Source organism: Sminthopsis crassicaudata, chromosome 1 (assembly GCF_048593235.1).
Source record: "Sminthopsis crassicaudata isolate SCR6 chromosome 1, ASM4859323v1, whole genome shotgun sequence".
In the NCBI taxonomy this organism is placed as follows: domain Eukaryota; kingdom Metazoa; phylum Chordata; class Mammalia; order Dasyuromorphia; family Dasyuridae; genus Sminthopsis; species Sminthopsis crassicaudata.
The window spans coordinates 420,145,503-420,158,562 of NC_133617.1; the positions used below are offsets into that span (position 1 = coordinate 420,145,503).

A 13,060-nucleotide genomic window follows, 5' to 3' on the forward strand; every position below is an offset into this window, starting at 1 on the left:
TATGTTGTTTTTTTTTTTTTTGAGTTTTGTAGAAACCACAAAAGGCAAGTGAAGGCAGAAATGCATAAAACATATCTATAATAGCCCAAAATTTTACAATAAGGTACTGTAAACACTCCATAAAGGAAAAAGTAAAACTTGGGATGACTTTGGAATGAGAGAGATTAAAATTTTTATACAGGTTTTTCAGGTGTTCCTCTAACTGCTGTGATGTGGAAGAGAGACTTGTGATCTTGTAAATGAGCTTTCCTGTTTTTCCTGTCTTTAGTTCATGAGATTTAAAACTACTTGAAGGAAGGGACCATGACTTAGTCACCTTTGTATCTCTCAGCACCTTGTTTTTTGCTTTGTATTGAATTGGGTCCCAATTGTTTATTGGACATTTCTGACTGGAGATTCTTTAGACATCTCAAGCTCAGTAAGCCTAACACAAAATTTATTTATTCTCTTTCCTCTCAAACCTATCTATCTGTTTTCTAGACTTTTCTTATTTCTGTTCTAGTCATCCAGGCTCACAAATTCATTTTTTTCCCCTTGACTTTCTCTTCTCTTTCATATCCAACCAGATTAACAAATCTTGTCTATCCTCCTATTCTACAATATCTCTCACTCCTCACTCCTTTCATGTTAAGTTCAGGACATCACATTTCCGGCCCATGTTATCTCCATATCCTCCTGATTGTTCTCTGTCTTCCAGTTTCTCCCCATTTCAGCATATCATCCATCAAACTGACAAAATGATATTCCCAAACCACAATTGTTACTATATCACTTCTTTGCTCAAGAAGTTTCAATGGCTCCCCTATTGCTTCTAAAAAAAATGGCAAACTTTTTTCACTTTAAAAATTTGTCACAACCTGGCTTCTATCTCCAACCTACTTTCTATATTTTTAATACTGTTTCCCTCCATTCATTCTATAGTTTAGCCAGATTGGCCTACAGGTTGTTCCTTCAACATGATATATCATCTCCCATGTATATCTGCCTTATACAGGCTATTTTCCATGTTGGGAGTGCATTTCCTTCTCCTTTACTCCTCCTAGAATCTCTAGCCTTATTCTAAGTTCCAGTGCCAACTTCTCCAGTAAGTTCTTCCAGACCCCAGCTACCAGAGCTTCTTGTGAAATTACCTTGTATTTACTTTGTATCTTTCTGTATGTCTACATTTAGATGTTAGTTCCTGGAGAACAGTAATTGTTTCAAGTCTATGTTTATAAATCCAATGCTTGGCACATAGTAGGTGTTTAATAATTGCTTAACTGACTCACTATATTAATTATTCACCCAGATTAATTTTCTTAGTGTATAAGACTAACCACAATACTCCTTTTCTCAAAAATTTTCAAAGACTTTCCTTGACTCCTTGGCCTACTGTTCTTTCAATTATTCTACCTGGCTTTTCTCTATTTTTCTTTATCAAAACAACAAGCATATATTAACTAGTAGTAACTAATTCTAAATTCAGTCTTTTAATATCAAAATTCACATATATGTTCATTTTGTTGTTAAATCTAATATTGAGTTATTTTAAAATCCATATAAAACTCATCCAATACCAGTTTATAAAACCCTATTTTCAGATGGGGAAGGTGAAATACAACACATGTGAAATAAGAGATGTGCTTATGAAAGTATCTCACAAATAAATCCATTAATAAAATATTAAATCCAAATCCCAGCTACCTTTATCATCCATATGAAATCTCTGTCTATCCTGTGGGGCTTAGTGTAAAAAGCATTTATCATACTCTATCCTATTCTAATACCATCACTGAAACTTAATCCCCAAAGTGAGTGCATTTTATAGCCTCCAGCTGGTCTCAGCCACAGCTATGATAGCAATATGTCTAAGAATTCATCCTCCAAGTGTTTAAAATGCTTTCAACCATAGAAAAAGGCTTATTCCACAGGGGAACTGTTAGTCATGGAAAATCCAGGTGGTGGCTTAACTTCATTGAATCTCAGTACATATAGTAAAACATGTATATATGTACTATATATAAATTTATTTTTTTAATGTATGAGAGGACAATAAAATCAAAGAATCGACTGAAAAACAATTTGAAATTACATAAGGAAAGTCACTAAACTATTCACATAATTGGCCTACTGGCTTCTAGTCTGTTCTTTCCTCCTTTAACTTCTACCCAACTGCCAAAGTAATCTTCAACCAGCAAAGGCCTACCCATGTGATTTCCTATTCTAAAGCTTTCAATGACTGCCTCTTACTGTGAGAAGAGCAAACGAATTCCTCAACCTGGCTAAAAGTCTCCCTAAATTTGACTACAAATAACCTTTCTGACATTAATTCACATTATTTTCTATCATATACTCTCTACCTACCAGACAAACTGAACAACTAATAATAGTTTCTCTAAGGTAGCATCTCATGTTATGCCTTTGTTGATTTGCACAAATGTATCTCACAGGCCCATAGGAATATATCTTCTCATTTCCACTTCCAGAATTCTTTTTTTTTTTTTTTTTTTTTTTTTTGGCTTCCATTCAGTGTCCACCTCCTTTGTGAAGTCTTCTCTGATACTCCACTTGTTAATGGTATCCAATTCTTCATAGTTCTAGGTTTCTCAATATACTAGGTCTCCAGTGGAATTAAGCTTCTTGAGGACAGGTTCTATTTAATTTTTTGGTTTTGTATCCTTAATATCTAAAATAAAGCCAAACACATAGTGACTAATCTTGACTTTTTTGTCTTTCTGCTTCTATCTCATTCTCTTTTTCACAAAATCCCAGAGTTGGAAGAGCTACTGGGGTGGGGTGGGGGAGTGTCATATAACCCAAAACTGCTTAAACTGTAGATCATGACTTCATATAGGAGCATGTAATTGAATATGGGGGTTGTGAAAAATTAGACAACAGTAAAAGGTTTCTGAATGCAGTGACCAAAAATTAATTCAAAATCAAATGTTTAATGAATCAGATGTTTCTAGCAATGCTTGCCAGTGTTGCATTGTGATACTTTACTGTAGCCTTAGTTCTGAGCACACAAAGTACACACTTTGTACTGTACATGCATAAATTCTGTCAGAAATGGTTCAAATTCGAGATGGGGGCATGTAAAAGTTTCTTGGGCAAAAAGGAATTACAAATAGAAAAAGTTTAAGAAGCTCTGGTATAACCAACCATTCCTGAAATATGAATCCTCTCTACAAAATTCCTATTGAGTGATTGTCTAGCCTCAGCTAATATGCCTGCAAAAGAAGGAATTCATTGCTTCATGGGCCAGTTCACTTATTTAGGATGACTCTTAATTGCTAGGAGGTTCTTTGCTCTCACTGAGATGAAATCTGCTTCTTTGTAATTTCTATCCATTGGTCCTAGTTTTGTCCTCCAGAGCTAAATAATTGTGTGTGTGTGTGTGTGTGTGTGTGTGTGTGTACATACACCCAGGATCACAGCATTTAGAATGATCATAAATTTGAACCTCATCATTGTACAGAGAAAGAAACTGAAGTCTCTTTAAGTGAAGTGAATTGCTTGTCACACAGGTAAGGTAATGTTCCAGATTAGTATTCTTATACCAGTATGTCTCTCTTCCACATAACAGCTCTTCAAAATATTTGAAAACAGAAACCACTTTCTTTGAGACAGCATGGTGTAGCAGAATAGGGACCTAGGATCTAGTTGCAATTCTGCCACTCACTCACTGTGCAATCCATTCTCTATCTTTATTCTTTATATTAGAAATTATGTGAACTAAAAAAGGCTCAAGAAACATCTTACAAAATACTTCAAAGTCAATAGGAAATTCTTTAAATGCATCAAAAAGAAAAAAGCTAGAGAAAATAAGTGGAACAATTTGATGAATTATGAGTACTATTGGATGGAAGGAGATAGCAAGATGGAATAAATTATTTGCCTCAGTTTCTATAGAAGAAGATATGGAGACTGCTACTCCCAGATTTTCTTTTAAGGGGGCTAGGGAAAGAGGACTGCATTCTTTGATTGTCTACCCCACCCCAGAGTCCATGTTGTCTCAGGTCTCTGACATCCTTGACTTAGTCTGTCATGCCAATCAACTACTACAGTTTTGCTAGAATACTGAACTTAAAGATTGGACCCTGACAAAGATAATATACAGCTGTTACAACCAGACCTATTAGCTCTGTAGGCTGGCTGTCTTTTAAAAGAGATAGCTGCTTGGTTAAAGGAAGAAAAAGCCATTATTATACTTTGTTTCCCTACCTGAGACCAAAATCCTATTCTAGTGGCAATGTTGCCTAGGACCTAAAGCTGATAAACCATCAACTGTTTCTTGCCAAAGTGCCAATCCAATCCCTTTAAGAGTTATACGCCACTTTCTGAAATAGCAGATACCAGCTTCTTCAGGCCCATTTAAATCCTTTTAGATTCTATCAACCCACTCTCTACAGCTACACCAATCAAATTTCCTGTCACTTCCCCAAAACATGTCTCACCCCCCCAGTCCTAGTGATTGCTGCAAATCTCTGGCTGCTCCACATTAAATAGCAAATCTCCATTTTTAGTTTCTACCTATTATATATACCTCAACAATCTCACTAATTAGACTTTTCTACTCCATCAAAACCCAACCCTTGGACCAGTGGACCAAGAAGCATAATGGAATTAGAAACTGGTTCTCCTTCAGTTCCAGGGTTCAAATGTCACATAATAAAGACCATATAACATATAACAAAGTCAACTATACCTGAAATGAAAGTTCAGATAAATTAGGGGAGAGAACCCAGATTTGGTTCTACAAAGAATTCTACACAAAATGTTTTTGGTATATTAATTTCTGACCAGATGTAGATGCATTTCATTATTGGCAAGTCCAAGGGATGTATTGCTGCTTTGCCTTTTGGCTGACATCAAGTGGCCACATCCTACCTTCCTGCATAACCTTGGCTTTAATAAACCATTAAAGGATTTCCATGGAAAGAGTGCTTGAACTTTGGCCCAGCCTCATCTCCTGACCCAAGAAAGCTTGCCTATCTTCTCTAAACACCAGAGGCCATTCTTATTCGCTCTGAACTACAGAGAACTCTCTTGGTTATATCTCCTAAATTATTCCATTTTGTTTTCATTTCCAAAGCCTTTTGGGACTAGGTCTACAAATTCTTATTCTCATAGCTTCCAGGGAGCTTCTTAGAGCTCTAGAACCTTCTTTCTAAATCAGAACTTCAGGGTATAGTTGTGGTATATATATATATATGTGTATATATATATATATATATACATATACATATAATATCACTAACCCCAGGAGATTTAGGTACAATCATCTGTTCTGAGCACAGAGGACCATGTTCAGCTGTTTCCCATGGGCTGGAAGACCTCACTTGTTGCTTTCCTAATTCAGAAAATATAAAGTACCTACTATATTCAAGGTACTGTGCCAGGTTCTAGGGACACAACAAATAATATTTTAAAAGATGTAAAATACAAAGGAAATATATTGAAATTATTGCCAAAATAATTTTTTAAAACTTCACAACCCTTATTCTTCCTTCTCTGAGTCTATAATAACTAAAGGGTTATACAATAAACTAAGAAACAATCACTTCCTTAAGTGTTGTCTTCTAAGCCCAGTTGGATCGCTTCTTTTGTATGATGTGCATACCCTGCTCCTCCTGGAAGAAGCAGTTTTGTCTTTTGAGCTAACTCTAGGCCTTGAACCATTCCTAGAATCACAGAATATTTGAACTGAAAGGAACCCTAGAGATCACCAGGTCAAACATATTGAGAGAAACAAAGGGATTTGCCGGAAAAAAACATTCAAGACCCAGTTCCAGCCATTCCTGAATTCTTTCCTAAGGGTGTTCCCATCTCTCAGAACTAATGTGGAAGAATTTGGGGACTAAAAATGGGGATTCCCAGGTGGTCTTCATAAATACTCTGGAATCAGTGGCTTCCTCTGGGTGTCAATCTGTGGAGCACTTATAATGCCAAATTAGGGAGTCTTGACTTCATTCAGCAAGCTATAGGAATCTCATAATAACAAAGGTAAGATAGCCGAGCTATAAATCAAATAATTGATTCTGCTATACTAAGAAACAATTGAACATTTTTGAGAAAGATTAGAAGGATCAGTCTTGTACATAAAGAAGATTAATTTGGATAGATTATTAGTATATTCAGTTGACTACTTAAGTACTTACTATGTGAAAGGTACTGGGTTAATTAAAAAAAAGTCTGTTCTCTAGGAACTAACATCTAAACTAGATATATCAATATATATGCATATAGCTACAAATATAGATAGATACAAAAACATATAAAATAATTACAAGGTAATTTCACGGGCAACTGATAGTGGGGTCAGGAAGAGTTTCCTAGAAAGAGTGGCTAGAGATTCTAGGGGATTTGAGGATGGAATGCACTCCAGATATGGAAGACAGCCTGTACAAGGGCAGGGTATGCATGTTTGAGGGACAGCATGTAGGCTAATTTGTCTAGACATGAATGCATGAAGGAAAAATGTAGTGTAAGAAACTTGGAAAGGTAAGCAGTCAGGTGACAGATTTTTGATTTTTTATTTTAATTTTAATTTTTTAAAAATTTTATTTAGAATTTTTTCCCACAGAAAATATGCATGAGTAATTTTTTAAATAATATTATCCCTTGTATTCATTTTTCCAAATTATCACCCTCCCCCCGATGACAGGCAATCCCATACATTTTACATATGTTACAATATAACCCAGATACAATATATGTGTGTAAATACCATTTTCTTGTTGCACATTAAGTATTAGCTTCCGAAGGTATAAGTAACCTGGGTAGATAGACAGTAGTGCTAACAATTTACATTCACTTCCCAGTGTTCCTTCTCTGGGTGTAGTTATTTCTGTCCATCATTGATCAACTGGAAGTGAGTTGGATCTTCTCTATGTTGAAGATTTCCACTTCCATCAGAATACATCCTCATTCAGTATTGTTGTTGAAGTGTATAGTGATCTTCTGGTTCTGCTCATTTCACTCAGCATCAGTTAATGTAAGTCTCTCCAAGCCTCTCTGTATTCCTCCTGCTGGTCATTTCTTACAGAACAATAATATTCCATAACCTTCATATACCATAATTTACCCAACCATTCTCCAATTGATGGACATCCATTCAACTTCCAGTTTCTAGCCACTACGAAAAGAGCTGCCACAAACATTTTGGCACATACTGGTCCCTTTCTGCTCTTTAGTATTTCTTTGGGATATAAGCCCAATAGCAGCAATGCTGGGTCAAAGGGTATGCACAGTTTGATAACTTTTTGGGCATAGTTCCAAATTGCTCTCCAGAATGGCTGGATTCTTTCACAGCTCCACCAACAATGTATCAATGTGACAGATTTTTTAAATGAAATGAGTTTGCCATTGTTCCTAGAAGCAGTAGGGAGAAATCAAAACTATTTGAACAGAGGAGTGATGTGGTCATTAACTGTGCCTTAGGAATATCATTTTGGCAGTTTGGTGGAGGATGGTCTGGAGAGGCCAGAAACTGGGGGGGAAAAAAAACAATTAGGGCAATATGTAGATAATCTGGGCTGGTCAGCAGTGAAAGAAATATGATGTAAGAGATTGTGGGGTTACTTCCTTGTGGCCTTAGGTAAATCACTAGGTATTTACTGAGTTGACAGCCAAAGAATAGTAGCAATAAAATATTGTCTCCATAAATCTGGAGCATGCTCTCCCATAGAATGGAAACTCACAAAAAATTCCCTTGTAAAGCAGAACACATGCAGAGAAGTCATGTGGCACAAGACACTTCCGTCTCCAGATCTTGGGCTCAAGAAACTAATTTGTCAAGGTCTCTTTATGCTATTCCCCCTGGCACAGTGTCCCCACTCTTTAGATTGACACAGTAGGGATAACTTTTGGACTCATAGTTGGGGAAAAAAAGTAGAGAAAAGAGGCTCATGAAAAAAGTTGATGTTTACATTTTTTTAAATACATCATCTTGGCTTCTTTTAGCCCCAGTCTGGATGGCAGGCAGAAATGATTCCCAGAATCCAAGGCCAAGGCCAGAACTCTGGCCTAAGCCCACATACACACATCCCCAAAGGGAATGTTTGCCCTGTAGGCCATAGGTTTTATTGGAGGATAGACTACTATGAGCAGACCAACTTCATTTAAACCATAAAGTTGAGCTGTCAAAAATGACCAGAGGGCAAAATGGCTACTAAGTCCTGGACCTGGATCGAGGACATGGACTGAAGTATTCATTTTAAGTCATTTCTTTAGTTTTAAACAATCTCCGCTTTGGACTCACAGACTTATGTCTTGATTATTGCCCTTGGTAGAGTATGTTACTCTTTTCATTTCATTTCGGTTGATCTGGTAATGTTTTCATACCTTGTAGTGGGGAAATACTTATTTTCAATTCATTTAACTCTTTAATACCTTGTTATTTCTGTTAAGGACTCCTTATATTCTATAATTCTGTCAAAAGGGTAATGGGGAGAATCTGTCTCTTGGTATATCCTAATCAAATTCTTCCCACTGCAAAGCATTTAGTTACTTTCAGTAAATTGATTATGGCATATTTTCAATGGTAGGTGATAGGAGTAGAGTGATATTTCCATCCCAACTTTTTCTCTGATGTATTAAAAACCTAGTGTTCATGTGACACTTTGAAAAACAAAAAAACAGGAACAACAAATAACAATAGCATTTGTAGCATTTTAAGTTTTGCAAAGCAATTTACAAATATTCTCTCATTTTATCCTTACAGCAGTCTTGAGAAGCAGAGGCTATTATATTCACTGTGCCATCTAGTTGCCATCATAGGAAGATGTTAAATTTTAGGTTTTAGAGCTTGAACAAGAACTTTTAAAATTATATATTCCCAATTCATTTTATAGATGAGGAATATGAGACTCAATGAATTTAAGTGGCTTGCCCCACATTAGATAATAACTAGAGCTGGCATTCAATCTAGGTCCTCTAATTTCAAGTGCTGGTAGAGGCTCTTTTCACCCATCATCTACGTTTTATGATCTCAAGAAATAATGGACCCTACTCATGTGGTACAAGAGCAGGAGAAATACTGTCGAAGTTCTTGTAGCATGTTTTATTCTTGAAGACACTGAGAGATTCTTCATGGAAGAGCAGTCGGTTGCCTCTATGAGTAGTTAGAGTTACTTAAATCATCATAGCATTTTATTAACAACCAATCATATATTGATAATATATAGACTTATATAAGCATTTGTACTTTATAGTTTCACCTTGTACAGCTTCCATAAATGTACTGGCTATGGCATAAAAAATATTTATTATTGAGTAAACATTTGTTGAATTGCATTTGTTTAATCTTGGGTGTGGGGCAGACAGCTGAATTTAGGTTTGGGTTTCTGGGGATATTGAAGATATTCATAATCACTTCTATTAACAATTCTCAAATTCCAACACTAGGATCTGAAGATCAAAGACCCTACTTACCAGGAATATCCTTCGAAGCTGGTTTTTCTGACCTCTCAGGTAATTTTAGTCTGCTTTTTAAATGTTTCTGAATAATTTAAAACTTTCATACCATTGTAAAAAGTGTTTAGCTTAAAAAAAAGTATTTGTTGAGCAAGTTAAAACCCCTTAGTATATGGATTAGATTTTACAGATTTACAGATTTGATCAACTAATTCCCAGATTGGGAACTGAGCCTGAGGGAATGGAGCCTGTTTAAAACTAAGGAAATGACTTATATTGAATACTCAGTTTATGTCCATGTTCCTGGTCCAGGATTTAGTAGCTATTTGCCTTTTGGAAATTTTGGAATTTGATGGCAGCTCTATTAGTAGCCCTCCACCTTAATGGTTTACATGAAGTTAGTCTAGTCATAGGAGTCTATTCCACAATATGCCCTGTGGTCTAAGGATAAATATGCCCTTTGGGGATATACATATATATATATATGATTTTAGGACAGATTAATGGCCTGTGGTCTTGGATTCTGGGAATCTTCTTTGCCTTGCCACCCAGACTGGGACTAAAAGAAGCCCCAAGATGGTGTATATAAAAATTTTTTAAAATAAACTCCAACTTTTTTTTCATGATCCCTTTCTCTTCCCTACTTCTCTTCTCCAACTTTTCTTTATTCTTTGAAATATACCCTTATTAGTTCCTTTTATTTCTTAAAGCTTCTTCTGTATCCTTTGTGACAGGTTTTCTTGGTGTTTCATCCTACCTGAAGTGAAGAAAAAAATCACAAGTAGTCTGATATGGTGTAGACCTAGCAGCATAAAGGCAGGTAACTGACATGGACAGAGGGTACTTATTGCCCTGAAACCTTAGAAATTGGTATATTTTATCCCCCTTGTTCAAAGAAAACCTGAGAATTCAGAGTACATTTTCATTTATGGGACATCAGGTTAGTTTAAGACTTCTGGAGAATAGTTCAGACTTTGGAAGAGGTTTGGAGTTCACTTTAGAGTACATTATCCTGCTAGTTTTCCTAGAATTAATTTCTTTGGCCTGTGTGCCATCCTTGTGGCACACAAGGAGTAGCTCCAGACCACATTAGCCTCTAGGACCCTGTCTTTTCCTCAATGTATAAGAGACATTCCACATGGATGCAGACCTAGGAATCCAGCCTCTGTCTAGGCTGGCCCTTCCTGGGGGAATAGAAATTTGAGTATATCTTTGTGGTGCAATAAAAGCCACTTCAATCTGAAAAAAAAAATTAGCCTGATCCTATTTTAGTGTTACTTAGGTCATAAGGATCCTGAACCACTCAGGCTTTGCAAAATTACAGTGAGGTCACCATATGACTAAAATTGTATGACCAGAAACTAGAATTTCAGCTCCCTAGATGATAAGAATAAGCTTCAGTGAGAATAATCAGAAGTTTTGTACCAGAAAAATTTATCCCAGAAGCACATAACAAATTTAAAGTTGTAAAGGACCTTGAGAGAATTCCCTCATTTTATATAGGAAGAAATTATTCCAGAAGAGGAGTTAGTGACTCATCCAGACAGGTAGTCCCTAACCAACATGAGATTCTGATTCAGGTTCTCTGATATCAAATCCATTGTTTTTTTGCTACATTTAGAAAATTTATGCTAACTTCTGTACTTCTGGTAGGTTTGTAGGAAGCCATGTGACTCTTTAGTGTCCAAAACCCTATCATCTCGGCATTAAATTGTACTCTCCTGGGTAGCAGGGACTGTCGGTTTTTGGACAGGCAGAATACCTGGCACAAAATGTTTATTGAATAAATGTTATTTGCTTAATCTCTGACTATAGCTATGCTTTATCTCAAGTTGTTTCTTTCCTTTTGGATTGTTTCTCCTTTTTCCTTTCATTCAAGATGTTTTCACTTCACTAATTGAGTGCTGACACAACTCATGTGGTTTTGACTTAATTACTGTACACTAGATTTGTCGATACCTTTGTTACATACCTACAGTCTGGGGTGCCTGGTTGGGTAGTCAATAAAGAATTTAATTGAATTTGTCCTGAATTTCCAATTATGGCCACCAGATGTCGCTTTAATTTCAGGAAAATTGCATGCATGTCAGCCTGGGAGTTCACTTCCCCAGGACAGTGACATCTGTTAACTGTGGCTGGAAGGAGTAGAAATATCAGAGGCAAAGAATCATAAGATCTCCATCTAGTGCTAGCTTTTGGTCTGACTTTGGCCAGGACTCACTTTAGCAGAGAAGAAAGTGAGGTTTTTAATCTCTATTTTTTTTTCCTCTGGAGAAGGAATTCCTCAAGATTTCATTTATATTCCCTCCTAGCAGTCATGATATGACTCATGATATGATAAGCTGTTCTTCAGGAATAGAACAGTATCCCCAGAATGGAATTAGACTAACAGGGGAGAAAGAAAGGAGCCATAGTTCAAAGAGGGAATGTAAAATTGGAAGTGAAGTCTTCTAGGGTCCATTTTAGCTGCAAAGGACTTGTTGCAGGACTTTCATTTTGTTCCCATTAAGCCAAAAGAAAGATCTTTCTTGCCTCGGGTTGGAATGAATTTTCATAGTTATAAGAAATCTTGTTTAGTCAGCAAGGACTGATTAAGGGTCTCTGCTGCTGAACATGATGGGGCTATGCAAAGACTAATCAGCAAGACGAAGGAACAGATAGACTATCTTAGTAAAGGGAAAGGAGCTCAGGGATCATTTAGTGAAATTGGTCACTTGGCAGATGAAGAAACTGAGGAACATTGAGTCTGAGTGACTTGTGGCCAGACAAGTAGTGAACCTTAGAAAGAGAAATATGACTCCAGAGTCAGGGCACTTCCACTCCACCTCTGTACTGCTCCCTTCTCTTGAAGTAGTATAGATCATAAGGGGTTACATTGACATGGGTTTGGAAGTTACAAAGATAAGAGAGGAAAGATGGGGGTACTGGTAGGGAGATAAGGATCCCATTGCGGTTTGTTGGGAAGTTGAGGGACCTGCAGGGACATGGAGATACAGAAAGGAGTGAAAGGGAAGGCATATGAAGAGAAATAGAAAAGCCCACTTATCTAGCAATGCTTGTTTCCAGCCAGCCCCTCAAAGGGTATCCTGAATAAAGTAGAGAGATGAAGGGTTAAATGGGCACGAAGAGGAGATTAACCTTGGGGTTCTAGGTCACCTTTTGGAGAAGTGGATGTATTGGGGGACTGGAACAGACCGTATTCCGAGAGGGGCCCAGGGAAAGTGTAGGGGTGAAGATGTCGAGCGGTTCTCCAGAGAGAAGGGAGAGAGATGCTTTAAAGAATGGGAGAAATGTGTAGCCTTCTGGGAAAGCTGGTCGGGCTCTGGGGGGGTATCCAGGGCCTTTAGGAGAAAGTCATTGCGGGCCCTTTTGGGTGAGGGAGCCGGGTACCCCTTCTGCGGGTCCTCCAAGGGGCCGAGCCCTCTCCAAGGAGGGCAGCCCCGGTGGGAGGCAGGAGGCGCCGCTTCGGGAGGGTGGGGCCGGCCGTGGGAGGAGGAGGGGCTGCTGGGGCGGGGGCGGGGGCAGGGGCCGCGGGAGGGAGGCGCCGGGAGGGGGCGGGCGGCCTGCCCCGGGAGTCGCACTCGGCCGCCACCGGCGCAAAGAACGGAGACGGGCCCGGGCCGGGCCGGGCGGACCTGGCCGAGTACACTGGAGCCCGGGGGCC

The 13,060-nt window shown here is 38.0% G+C and overlaps 1 protein-coding gene across 2 annotated transcripts in view; it reads left to right on the plus strand.

Annotated features, from left to right (window-relative positions):
- RGP1 (RGP1 homolog, RAB6A GEF complex partner 1) overlaps positions 1–10,265 on the plus strand; it is a 35,245-nt gene extending 24,980 nt beyond the window's left edge. The window contains exons 11-12 of one of the 2 annotated variants that reach the window (XM_074280336.1): positions 9,388–9,453; positions 10,131–10,264. In XM_074280336.1, coding sequence (XP_074136437.1) covers positions 9,388–9,453; positions 10,131–10,157 — 93 coding nt within the window. In that variant the 3' untranslated portion in view covers positions 10,158–10,264. Of the gene's footprint in view, positions 1–9,387; positions 9,454–10,130 lie in introns of both variants that reach the window. The other variant, XM_074280337.1, reaches the window with a different exon arrangement.
- Positions 10,266–13,060: the final 2,795 nt, after the last annotated feature.